Source organism: Phaenicophaeus curvirostris, chromosome 1, assembly GCF_032191515.1.
Source record: "Phaenicophaeus curvirostris isolate KB17595 chromosome 1, BPBGC_Pcur_1.0, whole genome shotgun sequence".
Lineage (NCBI taxonomy): Eukaryota > Metazoa > Chordata > Aves > Cuculiformes > Cuculidae > Phaenicophaeus > Phaenicophaeus curvirostris.
In genome coordinates this window covers 14,995,944-15,015,439 of record NC_091392.1, presented here as the reverse complement: position 1 = coordinate 15,015,439, position 19,496 = coordinate 14,995,944, and the positions used below count along the sequence as shown (strand labels likewise).

Genomic DNA, 19,496 nt, shown 5'->3' with positions numbered 1-19,496 from the left:
AATATTGCTCATTTATCCTTTTGAAACTGTTATTTTCTCATCTTAACACGGGCTGCCTTTTAAGTGAAAACTGAAGGTAAGTTTTCATCTAATGTAGAGAGATTTACGTGTTCTTCCCCACTGTGCTGTCTATAACTCCTGAACAGACAACTGTGTGAAGGTAAATGTTCTGATTTCTCTTCTTTTGTATCATGGAAGGAAAAAAAGATCAGCTTTAGATTTAATTCTTGTCTGCTGCCTTCAACTGTTACTGCATCCACAGGCTGCCTTATGTTTTTCTCATCTTCACACTACACCATATTTTTGGCTTGTTTAAAAGTGGGTTTAAGACAAGAACTGTCTGTGTCCAGCCAGCCCCGTGCAGCCATCTCAGTGGCTCACTCTGTACCTTTGAGTGTCTCTGTAGAGAGAGCTCCTACACAGGGGCTGTAGTGTCCATTATGGCCTGGATGCTCTATCCTGTTGCTCAGGATAACAGAAAAGGACTGAAACATTTTGTATGTGGAGGCTGCCTTATATCCACATTTTCTGTGATGTGTCTGTCCCTCCTGAAGACCTGGTGGGTTTTAGGCACGTGCCCATGACGCCAGCTCCTGATAGTCCCACGGGGAACGTTGTAGTTGCTCTGACCTGGCTAGGAGTCCTGGGCATATTCACCAAAATGCGGCTGTAATCCTGAGAAGAACTCAGTTCATTTCCATGCTCTCGTTCCGTGGCATTGTTGGGGAAAAGACTTGATTTCTCCGAGGAGAAAGGAAGGCTGCTGTTGCTCTGGGCTGAGGAGAACAGGGAGCAGTTATTTAGCTGGGCCTCAGGCTGGATGGGAAGGATAAATTTTTCCAAGTGGCCATAAATACTGCTTGCAGAGTTTTTTTTTCAGTCCCAGAAAGGCACTGCAATGTTGGATTAAAGCCAAATGTGAAGGAAAGGACCTGCCTGAAAAGTCAGTGTGTGTGTAGGAGGAGGTTTGTTTATAAACCGCTTCTACTTGTGCTTTCTCTTACAGAGTCATTTTGAATTTTTACTTGGAAAGATGTTGCACGTTCATGCTTAAAACTGGCTTCTGAGATCTAAAACCCCTTTTGATGTTTTGGGGTTACTTGCAAGCAAAAGACCTGGGCAGAAATCTGACCAGAAGCTTTGGTTTATTTGAAGTCCCATTGTAGCACACATGCAGTAAATCATATAATCCAGGGTTGCATCAGATTTTGGGTATTTCATGTGCTTCTGTGCAGTTCTTTCAGAGTTAGAGTTACAGCTGCCTTATATTCAGCAGAATGGCTTTAGCTGAGAGTCAAATTTGAAAATTTTTTCACTGGAAGTATGTTTTACTGATAAATTGCCCCAGAACAACAGGTATCTACACATAAGGGGGAAAACTGAGGCTTCAAGTTCTTTTCATTCAGAACTGAGTTTGATGAGGAGCACAATAGCAAATTAGCTAGGAGTTATTGCTGTAATTCTGTTGAACTCTCTGTCTTATCCTGTTTCCAGTGTCAGCATTGTGTTTTGCTGGTTTGTGCATTGCAGATGTTTAAAGAGTAAGACTAGGTGTGTGCTAGTGTGGTGGCTGTAAGCAGAGGTCTAATAGGCTTGAAATATGCCTGAATATCGTTTGTATGATTTCATGAATATCAGTGGTTACAGTAACACAGAAACACTGTAAGCCCTAGAAAATGTCTGCAGTGCTGCAGGATTATTATTGCATAGCGTCCTGTTCCTTGGGACTCTGATTTGAAATATTTCAAGTCTATAGGCTGAATTTCATGCTCTCGCTTTTTATGCAGGCAATTGCACAAGATTACTTTTCTGTTCACCCTATAAATTCCTGGATCAGTCTGTTTTCATTTGGTTTCGTATTTTTAAGGCAATCATAATTCAGTATTCATGTGTGTAATACCAAATTTTGCTTTTTAATTCAATACTAGTCAGGCTGAAAAAAATATTCTCCTGGAGGCAAGCAAGCCAGCAAGCCCTGATGTTTTTGCAACATTTATGTTTCTTGGGAGCACCAGTTCTTCTCCGGAGAAGCTTTTAACTTGCTTGGTATTCAGAATTGTTACAGCACTTACACTTAGGCATGCTTTGGGATTGGTTGTTCACGCCTTTCTAAAACCCAATGAAAGTACTGGACACTACAACAAAGAAAGAAATATAAGCGTGATCAGTTGAGAAATTTATTTAGGAGAAATGAGAAATATTAAGAAATGAGAATTATTTAATATTAATATTAATATGCTTCATGGCATGAAGGCTTGACATGGTTTCCCATCTTTCATAGTACAGGTGTATATTTGGAATGACATATAAGGCAGGAATCACTGTCTGCGCCAAGAACTCCCTCTCATGCCATGACTTAATTTTCAGCCTTGTTGCAGGAATTATTTTTACTGGTCCTGTTTGAGTTGATACTATTCTGTATACACTTTCATACATTTCTACTCTAGGTGTGATTTAAAGTTGGGGTTTTTGGCATTGTTCAATACTGTGTTCAAATAGTTTTTATAGGGCATAGTTGCCACCAACTCTTCAAGTCTTTATCAGTAAATTACTGCAAAATGTTTTGATTTTGTTGAATTGTCCCAGGAAAATGTTTTTACTGGAGAGGCTGACAGTGCTAAATTCTAGTACAGAAGAAATCACAGAATCACAGAATAACCAGGTTGGAAGAGACCCACCGGATCACCGAGTCCAACCGTTCCTACCAAACACTAAACTATATCCCTCAGCACCTCGTCCACCCGTGCCTTAAACACCTCCAGGGAAGGTGACTCAACCACCTCCCTGGGCAGCCTGTTCCAGTGCCCAATGACCCTTTCTGTAAAGAATTTTTTCCTAACGTCTAGCCTAAACCTCCCCTGGCGGAGCTTGAGGCCATTCCCTCTTGTCCTGTCCCCTGTCACTTGGGAGAAGAGGCCAGCACCCTCCTCTCCACAACCTCCTTTCAGTTAGTTGTAGAGAGCAATAAGGTCTCCCCTCAGCCTCCTCTTCTCCAGGCTAAACAACCCCAGCTCTCTCAGCCGCTCCTTGTAAGACTTGTTCTCCAGCCCCTTCACCAGCTTTGTTGCTCTTCTCTGGACTCGCTCCAGAGCCTCAACATCCTCCTTGTGGTGAGGGGCCCAGAACTGAACACAGGATTCGAGGAGCGGTCTCACCAGTGCCGAGTACAGAGGCAGAATAACCTCCCTGGACCTGCTGGTCACACCGTTTCTGATACAAGCCAAGATGCCGTTGGTCTTCTTGGCCACCTGGGCACACTGCTGGCTCATGTTCAGTCGCTGTCAACCAACACCCCCAGGTCCTTCTCCTCCAGGCAGCTTTCTAGCCAGGCTTCTCCTAGTCTGTAGCACTGCACAGGGTTGTTGTGCCCCAAGTGCAGGACCCGGCACTTGGCCTTGTTAAACCTCATCCCATTGGTCTCAGCCCAGTGGTCCAGCCTGTTCAGATCCCTTTGCAGAGCCTCCCTACCCTCCAGCAGATCGACACTTCCACCCAGCTTAGTGTCGTCCGCAAACTTGCTAAGGGTGCCCTCAATGCCTTCATCCAGGTCATTGATAAAGACATTGAACAGGGCTGGACCCAGCACTGAGCCCTGGGGAACCCCACTTGTCACTGGCCTCCAGCTGGAGTAAACTCCATTTCCCACCACTCTCTGGGCCCGGTCAGCCAACCAGTTTTCCACCCAGGAGAGTGTGCGCCTGTCCAGGCCAGAGGCTGACAGTTTCTGAAGCAGAATGCTGTGAGAAACTGTCAAAGGCTTTACTGAAGTCCAAGAAGACCTCATCCACAGCCTTTCCCTCTTCCAGTAAGCGAGTCACTTTGTCATAGAAGGAGATCAGGTTAGTTTGGCAAGACCTGCCTTTCATGAACCCATGTTGACTGGGCCTGATCACCTGGTTCTCTTGCATGTGCTTCATGATAGCACTCAAGATCACCTGTTCCTTGACTTTTCCCAGCACTGAAGTCAGACTGACAGTCTGTTGATCAAATATGATGATATGAGTGTGAAAATGCTTTTTATAATTTTTTACCTGAAAGATTTCCTTTCTGGTTTCCCATGGAGAAGTGAGAGAAGCAGAATGCTGTGATCACACTTGTAGTCATAAGGACAGGAACTACCGAAGTTAAAAGGCACTTCATGTTTAATGCCACTGTCTTACTGGAAGGAGGAAATTATTTTCTGATGTGTGATATTTTGGAGGTATTATAGCTGAAGGATTTACTTAGACATCAGTCATTTTGGGATTGCTGCATGGGGAAGAAATCAAATTCCACATTGCTTCAAGGGCAACGTCTTTCATATAATAGTTCAGATCTCTTCTGCTCTCTTGCTTGTTAAAGCATTCTCTCGCGGTGAATGGCTAGAAAAAAACATTTTGAGTTAACATTTAAAAACCTGGAATTCATCTTGGCCAGGAGGAAATGTAATTGCTAAAAATATAATGTTAAGATTTTCCAGCTGACAAAACAGCTGTTTAGTAATGAGAGATCTTGAAAATATCACAATGGGCACTAAACAATAACTTCACTATGGGGTTTTTTGAAGCGCTGTCCAATATATTTGCATTATCTGTATCAAGACTATGTATTAACTTCACCCTTGGGTTGCTGAACATAATCCAATTAGAGAAGCCAGCCATGAGATGTGTTTTTTATAATATAGCTAGCCAGTGAATAGTTCAACAGATAATTGACCACCTAGCCATGGGCTATGGCAGGGGCATAGAAGAAGAAAAGATAATATAGCCTTTTTTGGGCTTAGAGAGCAAGAATCTTTGAGAAGAAGCGTATGTTGGGCAGAAGTCTGCCACTGTGTTCTGCGAAGCGTAGCAAAATAACATGAATAAAACATGGAAAAGCAATGGGTTTTGGGTGAAGTTATAAGAAACGAGGCAGAATCGTTATTCCTTCTTCTATTCTAGCTGTTCCTTCCTTTTCAGCAGGCTTGTGCACTTCCTACTGCTTCTCTTGGATCCCATCTTAATTATGATCTCACATTAGTCAATCGAGAATCTGTGGTTGCAAATTACTGCTTGGACCCGATTTATCACTGAATTTAACCTGGTATTCTGAATTTTCAAATTTTCAGTTCTAGGAGAGAAATTTGGAAAAGAAACAAAAAGTACTACCTACCGTTCATATGTAAAATCTATAAGACATGGCTGTATGAAAGACCTTGCACACACGATGCAAATACTGGCTTGCAGACAGCCAAAACCGTCACCCAACCTGTAAAAGCTCACTAAAATGCTTTGGAAACTATAGCTATATATCATAGCAAAATCTGCTGCAGTATAAACATGCTGCATGAATCAACAGTTGGTGCAGCTTCAGGTGATGACAGATACCGAACCCAAGAAGTGATGTGTGCTCAATCCTCTGCCCAATTCCAGCGCCTTAAAGACAGCAGCTGTTCCAGATGAATGATTCCTCTCTGGCATTCACTCCCAGGCCAGTGGTGCTGCCTGGCTGTGCCTCAGCAGAGGCACAAAATCCCACTCAGTGGGCCTGCAGAAATGAATGTAACAGCAGAAAGATGCTGTAGCATCTCACTACATCATTGGGCTCAGACAAATAGCTTCAAGTGAAGAAAACAATCTTAGTTATTATGTAAAGTATAATTTTTATTGAAGAGATGGGGTTCTAACACAGAGCAGACTAGTGTTGTAAATTAAAAAGTGAAAAGTTTCTGTGGTTTGTGTAGTTTTTACCACATTAGTTTTCACTCATTCCCACTCTTTATGAGTCAATTTGAGATGGTATAGTATGCTGCAAAGCTTAAAAACAATTTTTTTCTTTGGCAACTGGTACTTCACGAATCAACCATCTGCTGCCATTAAATCTATCTAGTTCTAGCAATACTAATAATTTCCTACAGTGAAAAAAGGTTGAAGATGAAGTAATAGAATTTTCCGAAGTAAATTTTATTCTTTAATACTAAAAATGTTGATTTATGGAAAGTATGTTCAAGAGAAATCGTTTGAATTTGTTTTAATAAGGAATTGGTTAAGCTGTAAAAAGTTTCACTTAAATCTCATTATATCATATTATGTTTCAGGAGTGAAACAATAATTCAAAACTTATTAAGCAAAATTATATTTTGCTACGCTGGAATTTCTTTCCCATCGTGAATACAGTTTGATCCATGCATCTCTGTTTTCACAAGTCAGACTGGCAGTTTGTTGCCTGTTTTCAAATTCTCTAGAGTACCTAAAAGAATTATCTTTTCCCTGGTTCTTCACAGCTACCAGCCCACAGCTCCCACCAGAGCTGGGACACCAGCTTCTGCAGGATATAGGTTACTTCCAGCTGCCCCTAGCTAGTACTGATGCCTGAAAAGAAGCTCTGGAGAAATCGGTGTCCTGCTCCTGTTTGTTTTTCAGGATCTGTAGGGTTTTTGTATCGTGATGCAGCAAAGCCTGCTTAATCAAATCCTCTTTTTGGCTACTGAGCTCTGATCCTGTGCAGCAGAAGAGCCTCTTGACTCTCATACATGCTCAGAAGTGTCCTGGAGGATCTAGGGGAACAACATGCTGAACTTGCTCTAAGTTTCATCGCAATCTGGAGTTGGAGTAACTCCCTGCACAAATCCCCATGGACAGTCTGCCTGTGCTGGGAGTATGCACTCAACCTCTCTCCTCTGTGCCAGCAAATTCTGCACCCAGCACAGCAGCTGACAGCTCCTTCTCGTGTGTGAGGACGTTGGCTCCCCCTTTGCGTGCCTCTTGTGCTGTCGGGTGGACAGCATGCTCGCCCAGGAACTGCAGAGTTGCATTGTACATGCTCTTCAGCCCAAGAAACAGGTACATCTTGCACCTGCATGCAGGAGAGGTGACCTAGCTTTCGCTGTGAGGGTTACAGGAGGCAGGGCAGGGACTCCACTCAGCTGTAGAGAAGAGGACAGTTCATAGCCTAGAGTAGATTTGGGGGCCAGAAGGACAACAATCAGGAGGGAGCCGGGCTGTTGCCTACTGCTGGAGCATTCATCTGAAAACAGAAGACGAAGATCCTTATTTCCACTTGCTGGATTTTTGTTCACTTTCTGCTTCTGCGAGTTTCTGCTTGATATAAAATGCAGATTTCAAGCAGCCTGGAAGTACTTGATGTGGGGCATGTATGCCGAGGTTTCTAGGATCATGGAGCAGCATTGCACTGCCTGTAGGCTGGCTCTGTGGGGCTTTCCCATCACCTTTCAGAGGTGCCCTCCTCTCCTTGTCTGCAGAGGAGGTGTAGATGCCCTCTGGCTTTCCCAGCTTTCTCTGACTGAGTGTCTTGTAGGTGGATACTCCCACATCATGACCCACCTGATCTGCTTTAGGTGTCTGCCTCAGGGAAAGATGCATCACACCCCAGAAGCAGCTATTTCTCTCCACTGAGTATGAAGAGAACCTGTAGATGTTAAGAAGTAGGTGAGGTGACTCCTGTCCTGCCACCTGCTTTTTAAGATGAGTGTCTGAGGAACATGGCCTTGATTTGCATTAATTGCTAATTTAATTTCTTCTGGGTTTAGATGAACTATGGTATCACAGTTCACTGTACCATCTTTCTTGTTGATGCTGGAACCCCAGTATAGTTAGATGCTCTTGATGAAGGTATGGTCCAGAAAGCAACTCTGTCTGAGGAAATGCTACAGCTGGAAAGTATAATAGTATTGAAGATTTCACTGTAAATAGTGCCTTATCATAAATGCTTTGAAACTCTATCAGCAATGTTACTTAAATGCTAAGCTTGTTGTGTGGTTTTTTTCTTACTTATTTTAGCTCTCGTCCTTTGAAACTTGGTGTATTGTGCATTATATGGAAATCAAAGTCTGAATCGTCTTTCAATTTGGGGATTTTAAAAAGCATACGTAGAGAATAAGGCTTGCATCCGTCTGTTGACTTAATTTGTATCTGGCTAAAATTACTTATGGGGTTTTTTGAGTGTTGGTGTTTGTATTAGTGTGCATATTAACTGAAATTTTGGCATGTCATGTCCATATCCAGTCTGGGATCTGAAAGTGAAATTCTTCTCTCTTGGTTCTGTGTCCTCACTGTTAATGAAGAGCCTGTGACAGAAATTAATGTCACGTGAATGATATGAAAACCCAAGTAGAGCCTGGCTCTTGTTCAAAATGTCTGGTGAACTCCTGTGCTTAAAAAGAGAAAGCATTTTAATGTTTTTTTTAAAAAAATGGCTGCTGTAACTCAGAGACTGAACGGTATGAAAATAATACTCTCACATGTTGCTCTTTTGCCTATGATTCCATACAACCCTGTGGCAATAGGTCCCAGCTGCCTTCTGTCTAATCTGCCTAGGTTTTGTGCCCCAGAATTTGGGGCCAAGTATTAAAGAAGGAATCACTTCAACCTTGTTCTTCACCAAAGGAAAGGATGTCCCGCTGAAATGGGTGTGGATTTTTACTGCTTTAGGAGTGGTTTGTGGAGATTTGCCTAGACTTGCTTCCTTGCCAGGCTGCAGTCAGGTTTTTGGGGTATTGACCTTAATGCTTCATCAGGAAGCTCATCACCAACAAAATAAACCTGCTATGAGAAACAAAGCTTCAATCTCAGAAAGCTCACGTGACCCTATCTGTTCTTAGCCATGGATTGTCACTGTCATTTGTCATGGGGTGCTTACTGTGTTGCCAAGAACAAGGCGAAAGTCTTGGCCTGGGCAGTGCGGTATGAAAGGGACGACACTAAGCTGGGTGGAAGTGTTGATCTGCTGGAGGGCAGGGAGGCTCTGCAGAGGGATCTGAACAGGCTGGACCACTGGGCTGAGACCAATGGGATGAGGTTTAACAAGGCCAAGTGCCGGGTCCTGCACTTGGGGCACAACAACCCTGTGCAGTGCTACAGACTAGGAGAAGTCTGTCTAGAAAGCTGCCTGGAGGAGAAGGACCTGGGGGTGCTGGTTGACAGCGACTGATCATGAGCCAGCAGTGTGCCCAGGTGGCCAAGAAGACCAACGGCATCTTGGCTTGTATCAGAAACGGTGTGACCAGCAGGTCCAGGGAGGTTATTCTCCCTCTGTACTCGGCACTGGTGAGACCGCTCCTCGAATCCTGTGTTCAGTTCTGGGCCCCTCACCACAAGGAGGATGTTGAGGCTCTGGAGCGAGTCCAGAGAAGAGCAACAAAGCTGGTGAAGGGGCTGGAGAACAAGTCTTACAAGGAGCGGCTGAGAGAGCTGGAGTTGTTTAGCCTGGAGAAGAGGAGGCTGATGGGAGACCTTATTGCTCTCTACAACTAACTGAAAGGAGGTTGTGGAGAGGAGGGTGCTGGCCTCTTCTCCCAAGTGACAGGGGACAGGACAAGAGGGAATGGCCTCAAGCTCCGCCAGGGGAGGTTTAGGCTAGACGTTAGGAAAAAATTCTTTACAGAAAGGGTCATTGGGCACTGGAACAGGCTGCCCAGGGAGGTGGTTGAGTCACCTTCCCTGGAGGTGTTTAAGGCACGGGTGGACGAGGTGCTGAGGGATATGGTTTAGTGTTTGGTAGGAACGGTTGGACTCGGTGATCCGGTGGGTCTCTTCCAACCTGGTTATTCTGTGATTCTGTGATTTCTTCTGTACTAGAATTTAGCACTGTCAGCCTCTCCAGTAAAAACATTTTTCTGGGACAATTCAACAAAATCAAAACATTTTGCAGTAATTTACTGATAAAGACTTGAAGAGTTGGTGGCAACTATGCCCTATAAAAACTATTTGAACACAGTATTGAACAATGCCAAAAACCCCAACTTTAAATCACACCTAGAGTAGAAATGTATGAAAGTGTATACAGAATAGTATCAACTCAAACAGGACCAGTAAAAATAATTCCTGCAACAAGGCTGAAAATTAAGTCATGGCATGAGAGGGAGTTCTTGGCGCTAAGGGGTATGGTTTAGTGTTTGATAGGAATGGTTGGACTCAATGATCTGGTGGGTCTCTTCCAACCTGGTTATTCTATGATTCTATGATTCTTGTCTCAGATTCAACCACCAGTGAGAAGTCAGTGACTTGGTCTGTGCATTTGGATTGTTGCTTAGAGGCAGGCTACTTCAATACTAAGTTTTATATTTTGAGACAGTCTGATTCAAATTAAAATGTTTGTTTTTATAGATGGAATTGGCAGTAGCACCACTGTGTCGGCGAGTCTCTGACCTAGGAAAATCTTACAGACAGCTAAGGTCATTCAGGTGAGTTGCAGCTGTAGGAACCAGCAATTGGCAGTATGACCAGATGGTATTTCAAAACTGATTTATTACCTCATGTTAGTTCTGATTGAACTGAGAGTTTTTTTGGCAACACCCACCTGAAAATTAGAAATAGATTAAAGTTCTTTTGAATTTTATGCAAAGTATAACTATGATTTAACAATCTTTGTCATGCAAATGTTGGCCAAATTGTACTTTTTTGTGTTGCTTTCAGTGCAACTTCTGTATGACAGCGAGTTCTGTAGTTACCTGAAGTGTTTTCACTGAAATATAAAATGTACAGTCCTGTGTTGTTTAATTAAAATAGGCAATTTCTGTAGATTTTTGCAAGCTGGACTTCTGTTGAAAACCTAAGATGCTAAGTAGTTTCAAAAAAATGGGTGATTCTATGCTAACATTATAATGCCACCATAGAGGCATCTTTCTAAAACATAAGATAAGCTTTTTCTTCCTTTCACAAGTATATTTTTACATTTTTCCAGACCGCTGCTGTTCCAGACCAGTGAGCACATTGCCAGTAGCCCAGCGCTGGGAGAGGTTATTCCATTCAGCATCATTCTTCAGTTCTTATTCACAAGAGCACCACCAGAGTTAAAATCGCCCTTCCAGGTAATAAGATCAACCTGTCTTTCCTTTCAGGGTGCCCTTGGGAGGAGTGAACATTGTAGTTTGTGATAGTTATTTTAGTTAAAAAATATTAAGGTCATACTTTATATGATTTGTTGGGTTTTCTGTTTATTGTGGCAAAGGTGTCATGATCATTGACTTCTATTTTAATTAATTAACAGTAGGAAGGAGATAACCTGATTTTTAATAGACTCTCAATTCTTTAATACTCTGTCAGCTTATAGAAGAAACTGCAGGTCTTATCCCAGACTGCAAATTGCCTGGATCCTGCTTGCATAAGATGCAGGAAATCTTGATTCAAACCCCTGTCAGGATTGGGCAAACAGCTGACATAGGAGATCACCTCTAAGCTCCCAAATAACATATTGGGCTTTTCCTTTTAATTGTCTCTGATTCTTTAATTGATTGTGCATCACTGCAGTATTAAGAGAGCCTCATGTGGCCTTCATTTATGTCACCTTAGATTCTGAAATTGATGTGTGTGTTTCCTTTTTCACATTTATATGTAATTGGTGTTTGTTTTGTGTTTCTCTGGATCAGAGGGCTGAGTGGTCCATTGCCCGCTACTCCCAGTGGCTTGATGATCATCCATCTGAAAAAGACAGGCTTGCTCTCATACGGTAAAAATCATGCTTCTTTCTTCTCCTTATTTGAGATGATGGAGTAGTAACTTACCTGCACACCAGGTCTGGTCATGAAAAGTGAAAAAATGTGCTATAGGGTGGGTATCATAAATACCCTTTCTCCACTTATGAGATGAGTTGCAAAATGGGTGAATATATAAACCGAACACTCCCCTCTGTCCCCTGTACCCAAACCCACCAGCGTCTTTGGAAGGAACACATAGTCCTCTTACAAAAGAAGGAAACTATGCACAATGATGGTTTAAATTAATACTGTGTTTTAGCAAAACTGTGTCTCTTGACTGCTGGAAAGTCAAGGCTTCAGCCATATTGTCTTCTATATCAGCTTAAGCAATGAAAAAGCACATAGAGCTGTAACAAGGACCTTCCTTTTTAATTTCTGTCATGTTATTCTTCAGGAAATCAGCCTGGGATCTTTAGGAAGTAATAATTATGTCAGATTTTTTAAATCTTTCTAGGGTAAATGACTTTATAGCTAAATACCATATTGCATCTTAAACTGTCAAGAAAAGTTGTGAAGAGTCTTGTTTTTCAAAACAGCAGATTTTTAAAGTATGTTAGAGAGAACAGATGTGTTGTATGAAGATGACAAAGCCAGCCTGAGAATCCTCAGGATTCAAGGCTGGGATGATCATTTGGCTCCTAATACCCAAAGTCTTCCAGCCATCCTCTCGATGTCCTGTCCTGACCTTGGTATCACCCACTCCAGTGGCACAGGAGATGTTGTCACACAGAGCTGTGCCAGACTCCATCTGGCCTGGAAGCCAATTCTCTCCTTGCGCTTCTGCACATGGATGTTGCCAACACTTGCTGAAATCATAAAAGCTGGCTTTTAAGTTCCAGCCAGCAGTGGTTGTGCTCGAGAAAATCGCCCATTAACTGTCCATGCTTTTAAAGCAGCCAAGAAGAGTGTGCTATAAATATTTACAGTTCTTGAAGCTGATAGCACTGTGTAGTACGGTCTAGTGCTTGGGCCAATTAAGGAAATACTAGTTGATCGCCAGAAGATGTTAGCAGGATTTATTTCCAAAATATTAAAATGCAAACTGCATCTCTTCATGTGCATGTTAAAAGAGTGTTTTTTGAACATGTTATTAGTCTAGTTTGGCTACAAAACTAGGTTTTCTTGAATCTCAAACCATGAAACCGTGAATTACAGGGGAATAGATATCAGGTACAGGGCTGATGCAGCTGTATATGTAGCTTAGCTATGAATATTTGGGTTGTCATTTCTGTCCTGTTAGTACTGGCAAGACAGACTATGTTGAACTTCATATGCATTAAGGAAAGCCAAGAATGTAAATCATTTGAGAACTGATGGGATTTTATTATTTTCTGTCTTTTTACATGAATTTGAAAATGCCATCCTTAAATTACAACACATTTTTGTCTTTGCTTGCAATTAAATTTCATCCAGACTGATTTAGTTAATGGGTGTGCTGGTGGTCATGTTCAGACACTGATAAATTGCTCTGACCATGGAGGTATTAAGGGACAAGCCTTGGGATAAGGTTTTTCGGCAGAGAGAGTCATCCGTTGGTCCAAGTAGCATAGCTGAAATGCTTGAGCTTTTTGTTTCAATCCTTTCATTGAATCCTTTATCCATTTTGCATGAGATGCAACTATTAAGATACTTCAGCGTTATTATCCCAAGAATCTGATGCTGCAGGGTTGTTACTCAGCAAGGTTATCACAAGCATTTTGCAGTGAGATTGTGGTCCTTTTGCTTTGCATTGTGGTGTGCTCAGACATCTGTCCTCCCAGGGCACGGAGAGGGCAGCTTTGAAGGTCTGTCCTTCCCAGAGGCCTCTGCCAGCACTCCAGTGGCTCCTGGTATGCCAGAGCAAGGCTGTTTGTCACTGCCCATGCTTGGCTGCTTCTCCATCCATCCCCAGGCCCACTGCTTGCAGGCACCACTTTGCTGAGCCACATGAATTAACTGTGCTGGATTTGTCAAGCAGACTCTTCCCTCGAGTAGTTTTGTTGGCAGCTCGTGTAGCATGTCTGGGAGCAAAGAGCAGCTGACCGACGCTTGAATGCAGCGAGTGAAGGGACTGGTTCTGCTTTGCAGACACCAGTAACCTCTATAGGCATTGCTGTATGCATTCACCTTTTTACCATTCTCTCTCGTGCCTGCCAGCCATTTCTAAATAGGCCGGCTACCCGTACGTAAGGCGGGCAACTGTCAGTCACTGGTATGACCATGGTTCACTCATATTTGCTTTAATACTCTGTTGGAAGATTTCTGAGCCTGCTCTTCATGTCTCTCACGTGAACCTAAGGTGAACTAGAGGTGTCTTGCTCATTTGTCTGGAGTCTTTTATCAGTCACCCTCTTCAAGCTTTTTCCACCTGTGGCTGTTCAGCTGTGCTGATTGAACCTTGGATGTTTTGAGCCCTCAGATCCCTGCACTGGCCTATATCAAGAAATTATCTTTACATTTACTGCAGCCTTGCAAATGGTAATTTTCTGCAACTTCTCCTTGCAACGACTGTGCAATTACTCTAGGGATCTGCTGCATAGATATTAGTTTACTTGTGTTATCAGAATCCTTACAGCTTCATATTAAAGCTAATTGCAGTGCTTCTTCCACTCTGTATATCATAAATGCTTCATGTGCGACGTGGTGTTAATATTATGAATGTTATGAAGCATTCTGAGCATTTTTGTGCGTTTCTTTCTGCCTGTATACAGAACGAAGGGTGGGATTTACCTGGCCAGAGGTTTATTAGCTAGACTCCCTTTATAGTCAACAGAGAGAAACAGGCGCTGCTGGGGCTGATTCATCTCCTTCTGAAGTAGGTACTAAAATAGGTCAGTTGCGTTGTGTCCTGAAAGCTGCATTTTCTCTGCTCAGTGAAGGGAGCGTGGGCTGGGACACGGGAGCTCTCTCAGCCGACAGCTGCCCCGCAGGCATTCAAAGTTAGGTAGGATCACCCTGCTGCAGGCATCCTCCCCAGAGTGGGGACGGGTTTGAAAGGAGCGCTACTTTAAGCAGCCAGAGCACTTTTTTTCTTTTTCTTTATAAATTAAGTTTGAAAACTCAACCTGTCTTCCTTAAAAGAAGCCCTGTTAGATATGGCAGGATCTGAGCCAGCCCATAGGACGTGTCATCCAGTCAAGGGCCAAATTCTTATCTTTACCGTTAAAGTGTGGGTAAACACCCCTCACGAGGCACGCCAATGCTGGATCAGAGTTGAAAAAGCCAGGCCTAGAAAAGGATTCCTTTTCATCATCAGGGGACAGGACGAGAGGGAATGGCCTCAAGCTCCGCCATGGGACGTTTAGGCTGGACATTAGGAAAAAAATTTTCACAGAATGGGTCATTGGACACTGGAACAGGCTGCCCAGGGAGGTGGTTGAGTCATCTTCCATGGAGGTGTTTAAGGGGCAGGTGGACAAGGCACTGAGGGGCATGGTTTAGTGTTTGCTAGGAATGGTTGGACTCGATGATCCAGTGGGTCTTCTCCAACCTGGTGATTCTATAATTCTATCATTCTATGATCGTGAGCTAGTGGCCTGAGCCAGAGAGTGATTCTGACCACTAACCTACCAGTGAGCAGGGACATATGCCAGCTTGAGGACCACCACGAAAGCCCTATCTGTGCATTAGATTCCCATGCTAGATGCGGCAGCGGGACAGCTTTGCTGTAAGCAGCAGAATAACTGCTCCACTCTGCTTAAACCAAGCAAGCAGCAGCCATGCAGCGTGGCTGAAGGGCTGCAGCGTCTTGGCTGCAGCGCCTGCACCTCCAAGCGCTCCCCGAGCCAGCGCCAGGCCATTCATGAAACCCCTCCCTGTCACTTAGGCTTTCTGTCAATGCACGAGTCCTTTGATCTCTTTATTATTATGTCCAGAATAAACGAGAGATGTCTTGCTAATCTGTTGTCCTACAGATGATGCTGTTGGAGATTTCACTGTTTGGTTTTACAGTAACTTTTACAGCACTCAAATACATAGATCTGATGCCAGACAGATGTGCTCTTGCACTGCATATTTTCCATTTTGATTCTGTTTCCACCCTGTGATTCTATTTTCCTCTTTGCCCTGAAGTTTGCTGAGCAAATAGACTTCTAACAAAGTACAAAGGAGAAGTCTGGCCCTGCTGTCCTCCAGCCGCCCTGCCGATCGATCAGGACCTGCGTGCACAGGGCACGGCTCCGCTGCGGTACGGAAAGATGATCCCTGCCTCTTCTGAAGCTTACAATTCAAATCAGGTTCTGTTTGACTGAGGCAGAGCCCAGGAGGGTAGTGCTAGTATTCACAATTCCATATAAAATTAACTAATTAATTAGAGTAATTCCGAGTGATATACATTAAAATCCCTTTAAGAACCACAGCCCAGATCATACAGGTTTTTTTTTCTTTTAACTATAGATACAAATCTTCATGGGTTGAAGTAACATTTTAAAAAAGAACTTATCTGCTCTTATATAATCAGCTTGTCCTGGTTTCCAAGAAAGCTCATGTTTTTGCTCAAGCAAGTGAAGTAATTTAATAAGTGCTTTAAAATCCTTTTCCTTATGTGGGAGGGCATCTTAAACTTAGATTTTTTTTTTCTTACTTCTTATGGCGTTTTTAATGAAGCATTAATATATGCAGAACATCCCACCAACCCTCTTTCCATAGCGCTCTTTTACAAACAATATTTGTAATGTATACCATAGCTTGTCTTCTAAAATAGAAACAGATTGCTGAACAGGTTTTATGTCCTTTATTAGACTGGAAGATGCTGAATTTAGGGCATTATTTAGTCTAATCCCGTCAAGAGTATGTTTTGTGTATTACATAAACAGGGTTTCTTCCATCTTCTTAAACATTGGTAATATAACTATAAATTACATCTTTTGATATGACAACAGCTGTGATCTCTTCTGTGCTGGAGACTCGATGATACTGTTTTCACCCATGATGCTGTTTATTTTTCCATTGCTACTTAAGCTCTGGTGTTTTTACAGTGTCCTCTACAAGAGCAAGCCTACCTTTTTTTAAGACAAAATGTTAATGGTAAACCAGTGCATCTGAATTGAATTCTGTGCTGCCAGCATAGCTTACAAAAGCTTGTTTGAGGTAGGACTGGTAAAGTTTACTAAAATGCCATCGTAAAATCTGCATTTCAAGTGTTAGCAAAGGTACTAACCTCATTTATATCTCAAAGTGAGGTGCACTCTGAAGGCATCTCAGCAGCTGGAGCTGAAATCTGGCTGCAAGCAGCAGCAACCGCCTCACTTTGCTCTGCGCAGCTTCCTGCACTATCTGTATTTCTGTATGTCACAGTCCCAAAATCCCACCCTTAAAACTTGGTAATTGTTTTCAGAGAAACAAAATGCCCATCCCAAATGAACTTCTGAAATCACATTTACTTTATGATCATTTGTGATTTTGGTTACTTCTCCCTCGCACTCTGAAGCAACCTCACCTTTGTTCTCTGGACTCCAAACATCTTTTCTACCTGGATGCATGGTTTCTGCCATTTTACTACCTGGACCTTTCATTATGAGGGAGGCTGTTCTTATTGGGATGGGCAGGCTTCCTGGCCTGTCACCGCTGAGTTGTTACCATGGGGAGCAATGCAGAGGCTTGTTTCCTGAGCTGATCAGATTTTGACCGTGATTGTGAGCTCTTCCACGGTCTCCAGGAAGGGTATGAAGCTGTAGGTGACTGTGACTATCTCTTGGCTCCCTGCCTTTAGCAGCTGCAGCAGCTTTTCATCCTTTCACGCAGTGTAAGGCCCCTCCAGCTGCTTTCTTACTCACGTGGAAGGCAGACTGCTCCTCTGCCTTGGTGGGCGCATGAAGCAGGTAGCTCTCCAGGGCAGTTCTGCTCTGGAGGTGCCTGTGTCCTCTGCTCAGAGGTTGATGTTTCTCCATGACTTGTTCATTCTCTTGGCACTGCAGTTCCTGTCAATTGTTCCCCCAGGGTTACAGTGAAATCCCCACCAATGGGAGATGTGGCACTTGCAAAATAACCTTCACCAGTTGCAGGCTGACAAGTCAAGGGCACCTGATATAAATGTTCTATTTGGTAAGAAGCCAGTGCTCACCACGCCTTGGTCATGGCTTAGGCCATCAGCAAAACTTCTGCTGGAGATAGAAGCATGGGACATGGGAATAGTGACTGCATTTATTCATAACCCACTGGGAAAGCTTTTATTTTCATTACTCGATGTAAAGCTGTAAAAGGTCTGATGTAGAAGAATACCTGAGAATTCCCCTAATAATATTGATGGAGTAGTAATAATTGGTTGTCTTTTGATCAGAAAAGAGAGTTAGTTAAGATGCTCCTGGGTTGGTTGTACTGATGAAGTTTGTCTCTGAAACAATGCAAGCAAAGCCACAGTAAAAGAGCAAGCACAGCAGAAGAGAGCTGACCAAGATCAACTTCTGTTGGCCTCTGCTGGGAAGGAGAAGGGGCTGGGCAGTTCTGAGGTCACCAAACAATTTGCCAGGTTCTTTTTTGCTACTTTTTGAGTTGTAAGAGGACAACGGCTGCCACTGGTGATGTTGGTTTTGCCAGTTAAATCAGATTCTTTTGAGGATGGGGAGAAAGAAAACAAGATAAAAGCTGCCAGAAGGTGCAACAGCAACCGTTAATGCTGGTGTTTGGCACTTAGCGTAGCCTAAATCTTATTCCCTCTTGTTTGATCTGATGGGAATAACAGTCTGGCTAAGGATTATCAAGGGCTGACGTTGAGTGGGTTTGGGTGCTGCTTTGAGGGTAAAGCTTGTCCCTTTCATCTGAAGGGATCTGGTTATCTCTGTCATCTCTTTCAAAGCAAGGAGATGAAGTCAGGAAAGGGTAGCAGTGTTACCATCTGGATACTGATGCCAGCCCACAACTTCACCAAGGGGTGTCAGAGCGTTCTAAGTTAAACAGGTCGATATGTTTTTTTCTATTTTCTGCTTTTGATGATTTCTAGAAACTCTTTGGTCCCAAGAAACTTTGGGGAGTGTATAGAGAAAGACAGGAACACTGGTGAACGGAAGAGGGAAGAGATTCAGCAAGGTGAATGACAGTTACAGTAAGAGAACTGTGAGTCTTCAGGGCGTGTTGGTACCTGGTGTGGACCCCTCAGCAGTAACTGACCATTTAAGCTGTTAACGGAATTGAACTGCTCTCGACTGCATCCAGGCCAACACGAAGGGTTGTTTCTGTGCTCAGTCACTTTATTCTTCTGAAGAGTATTACAAACATGCTTCGTCCTACCCTCTCCTCTTCTGCTCTGCCAGGTCTGGCTTGCTGGTCTACGAGCCGGGCTAATCTGTAGCTTCCTAGTGCTAAGATGATGAGTGAGGGGCCAGGATCCGCATGTGATGCTGCAGCATCATCACTCATCATCTTAGTCCAGAGAAGACTGTGTGTATGAAACCTGGGTGGAGTCTCACTCCTTAGTGTTTCTGCTTCGCTTAAGCCTTGCCTGATTAAATGCCTGCTTACTGCCTATTGCCTCCAGTTGCCAGCAGGCGCCTACGGGTCAGCAGCGCTGCCTTAGATCCCCTGAACTCTGTGCAGCGACACAGAATTTCATCGCAAGCCAGACTTGGAAGGAGCAGCAAACCAACACAGCTAGGCCTGCACTCAGCCCTCCATCCTGCAGTGGGTGATGTGAACCTACACGCACAGCCAGGCCAGTGGCATCTTGGCTTGTATCAGAAACGGCGTGACCAGCAGGTCCAGGGAGGTTATTCTGCCTCTGTACTCGGCACTGGTGAGACCGCTCGTCGAATCCTGTGTTCAGTTCTGGGCCCCTCACCACAAGAAGGATGTTGAGGCTCTGGAGCGAGTCCAGAGAAGAGCAACAAAGCTGGTGAGGGGGCTGGAGAACAGGCCTTATGAGGAACGGCTGAGAGAGCTGGGGTTGTTTAGCCTGGAGAAAAGGAGGCTGAGGGGAGACCTCATTGCTGTCTATAACTACCTGAAAGGAGGTTGTGGAGAGGAGGGAGCTGGCCTCACTCACTGCTTCTTCACTTGGTAACCCAGAGCGATGGTCTCAGCTCTGCTGCTTGGGCATTAGCAGCAGAACCCACTGCCCTGCAGGATGGTG

The 19,496-nt window shown here is 43.7% G+C and overlaps 1 protein-coding gene across 2 annotated transcripts in view; it reads left to right on the top strand.

Moving 5' to 3' along the window:
• Positions 1-19,496, top strand: part of COG5 (component of oligomeric golgi complex 5) — a 188,329-nt gene that overhangs the window by 166,180 nt on the left and 2,653 nt on the right. Inside the window, exons 19-22 of one of the 2 annotated variants that reach the window (XM_069883410.1) lie at positions 10,086-10,162; positions 10,663-10,789; positions 11,348-11,427; positions 18,228-18,420. In XM_069883410.1, the coding sequence (XP_069739511.1) occupies positions 10,086-10,162; positions 10,663-10,789; positions 11,348-11,427; positions 18,228-18,324 (381 nt within the window). In that variant the 3' untranslated portion in view covers positions 18,325-18,420. Of the gene's footprint in view, positions 1-10,085; positions 10,163-10,662; positions 10,790-11,347; positions 11,428-18,227; positions 18,421-19,496 lie in introns of those variants that run through there. The other variant, XM_069883401.1, reaches the window with a different exon arrangement.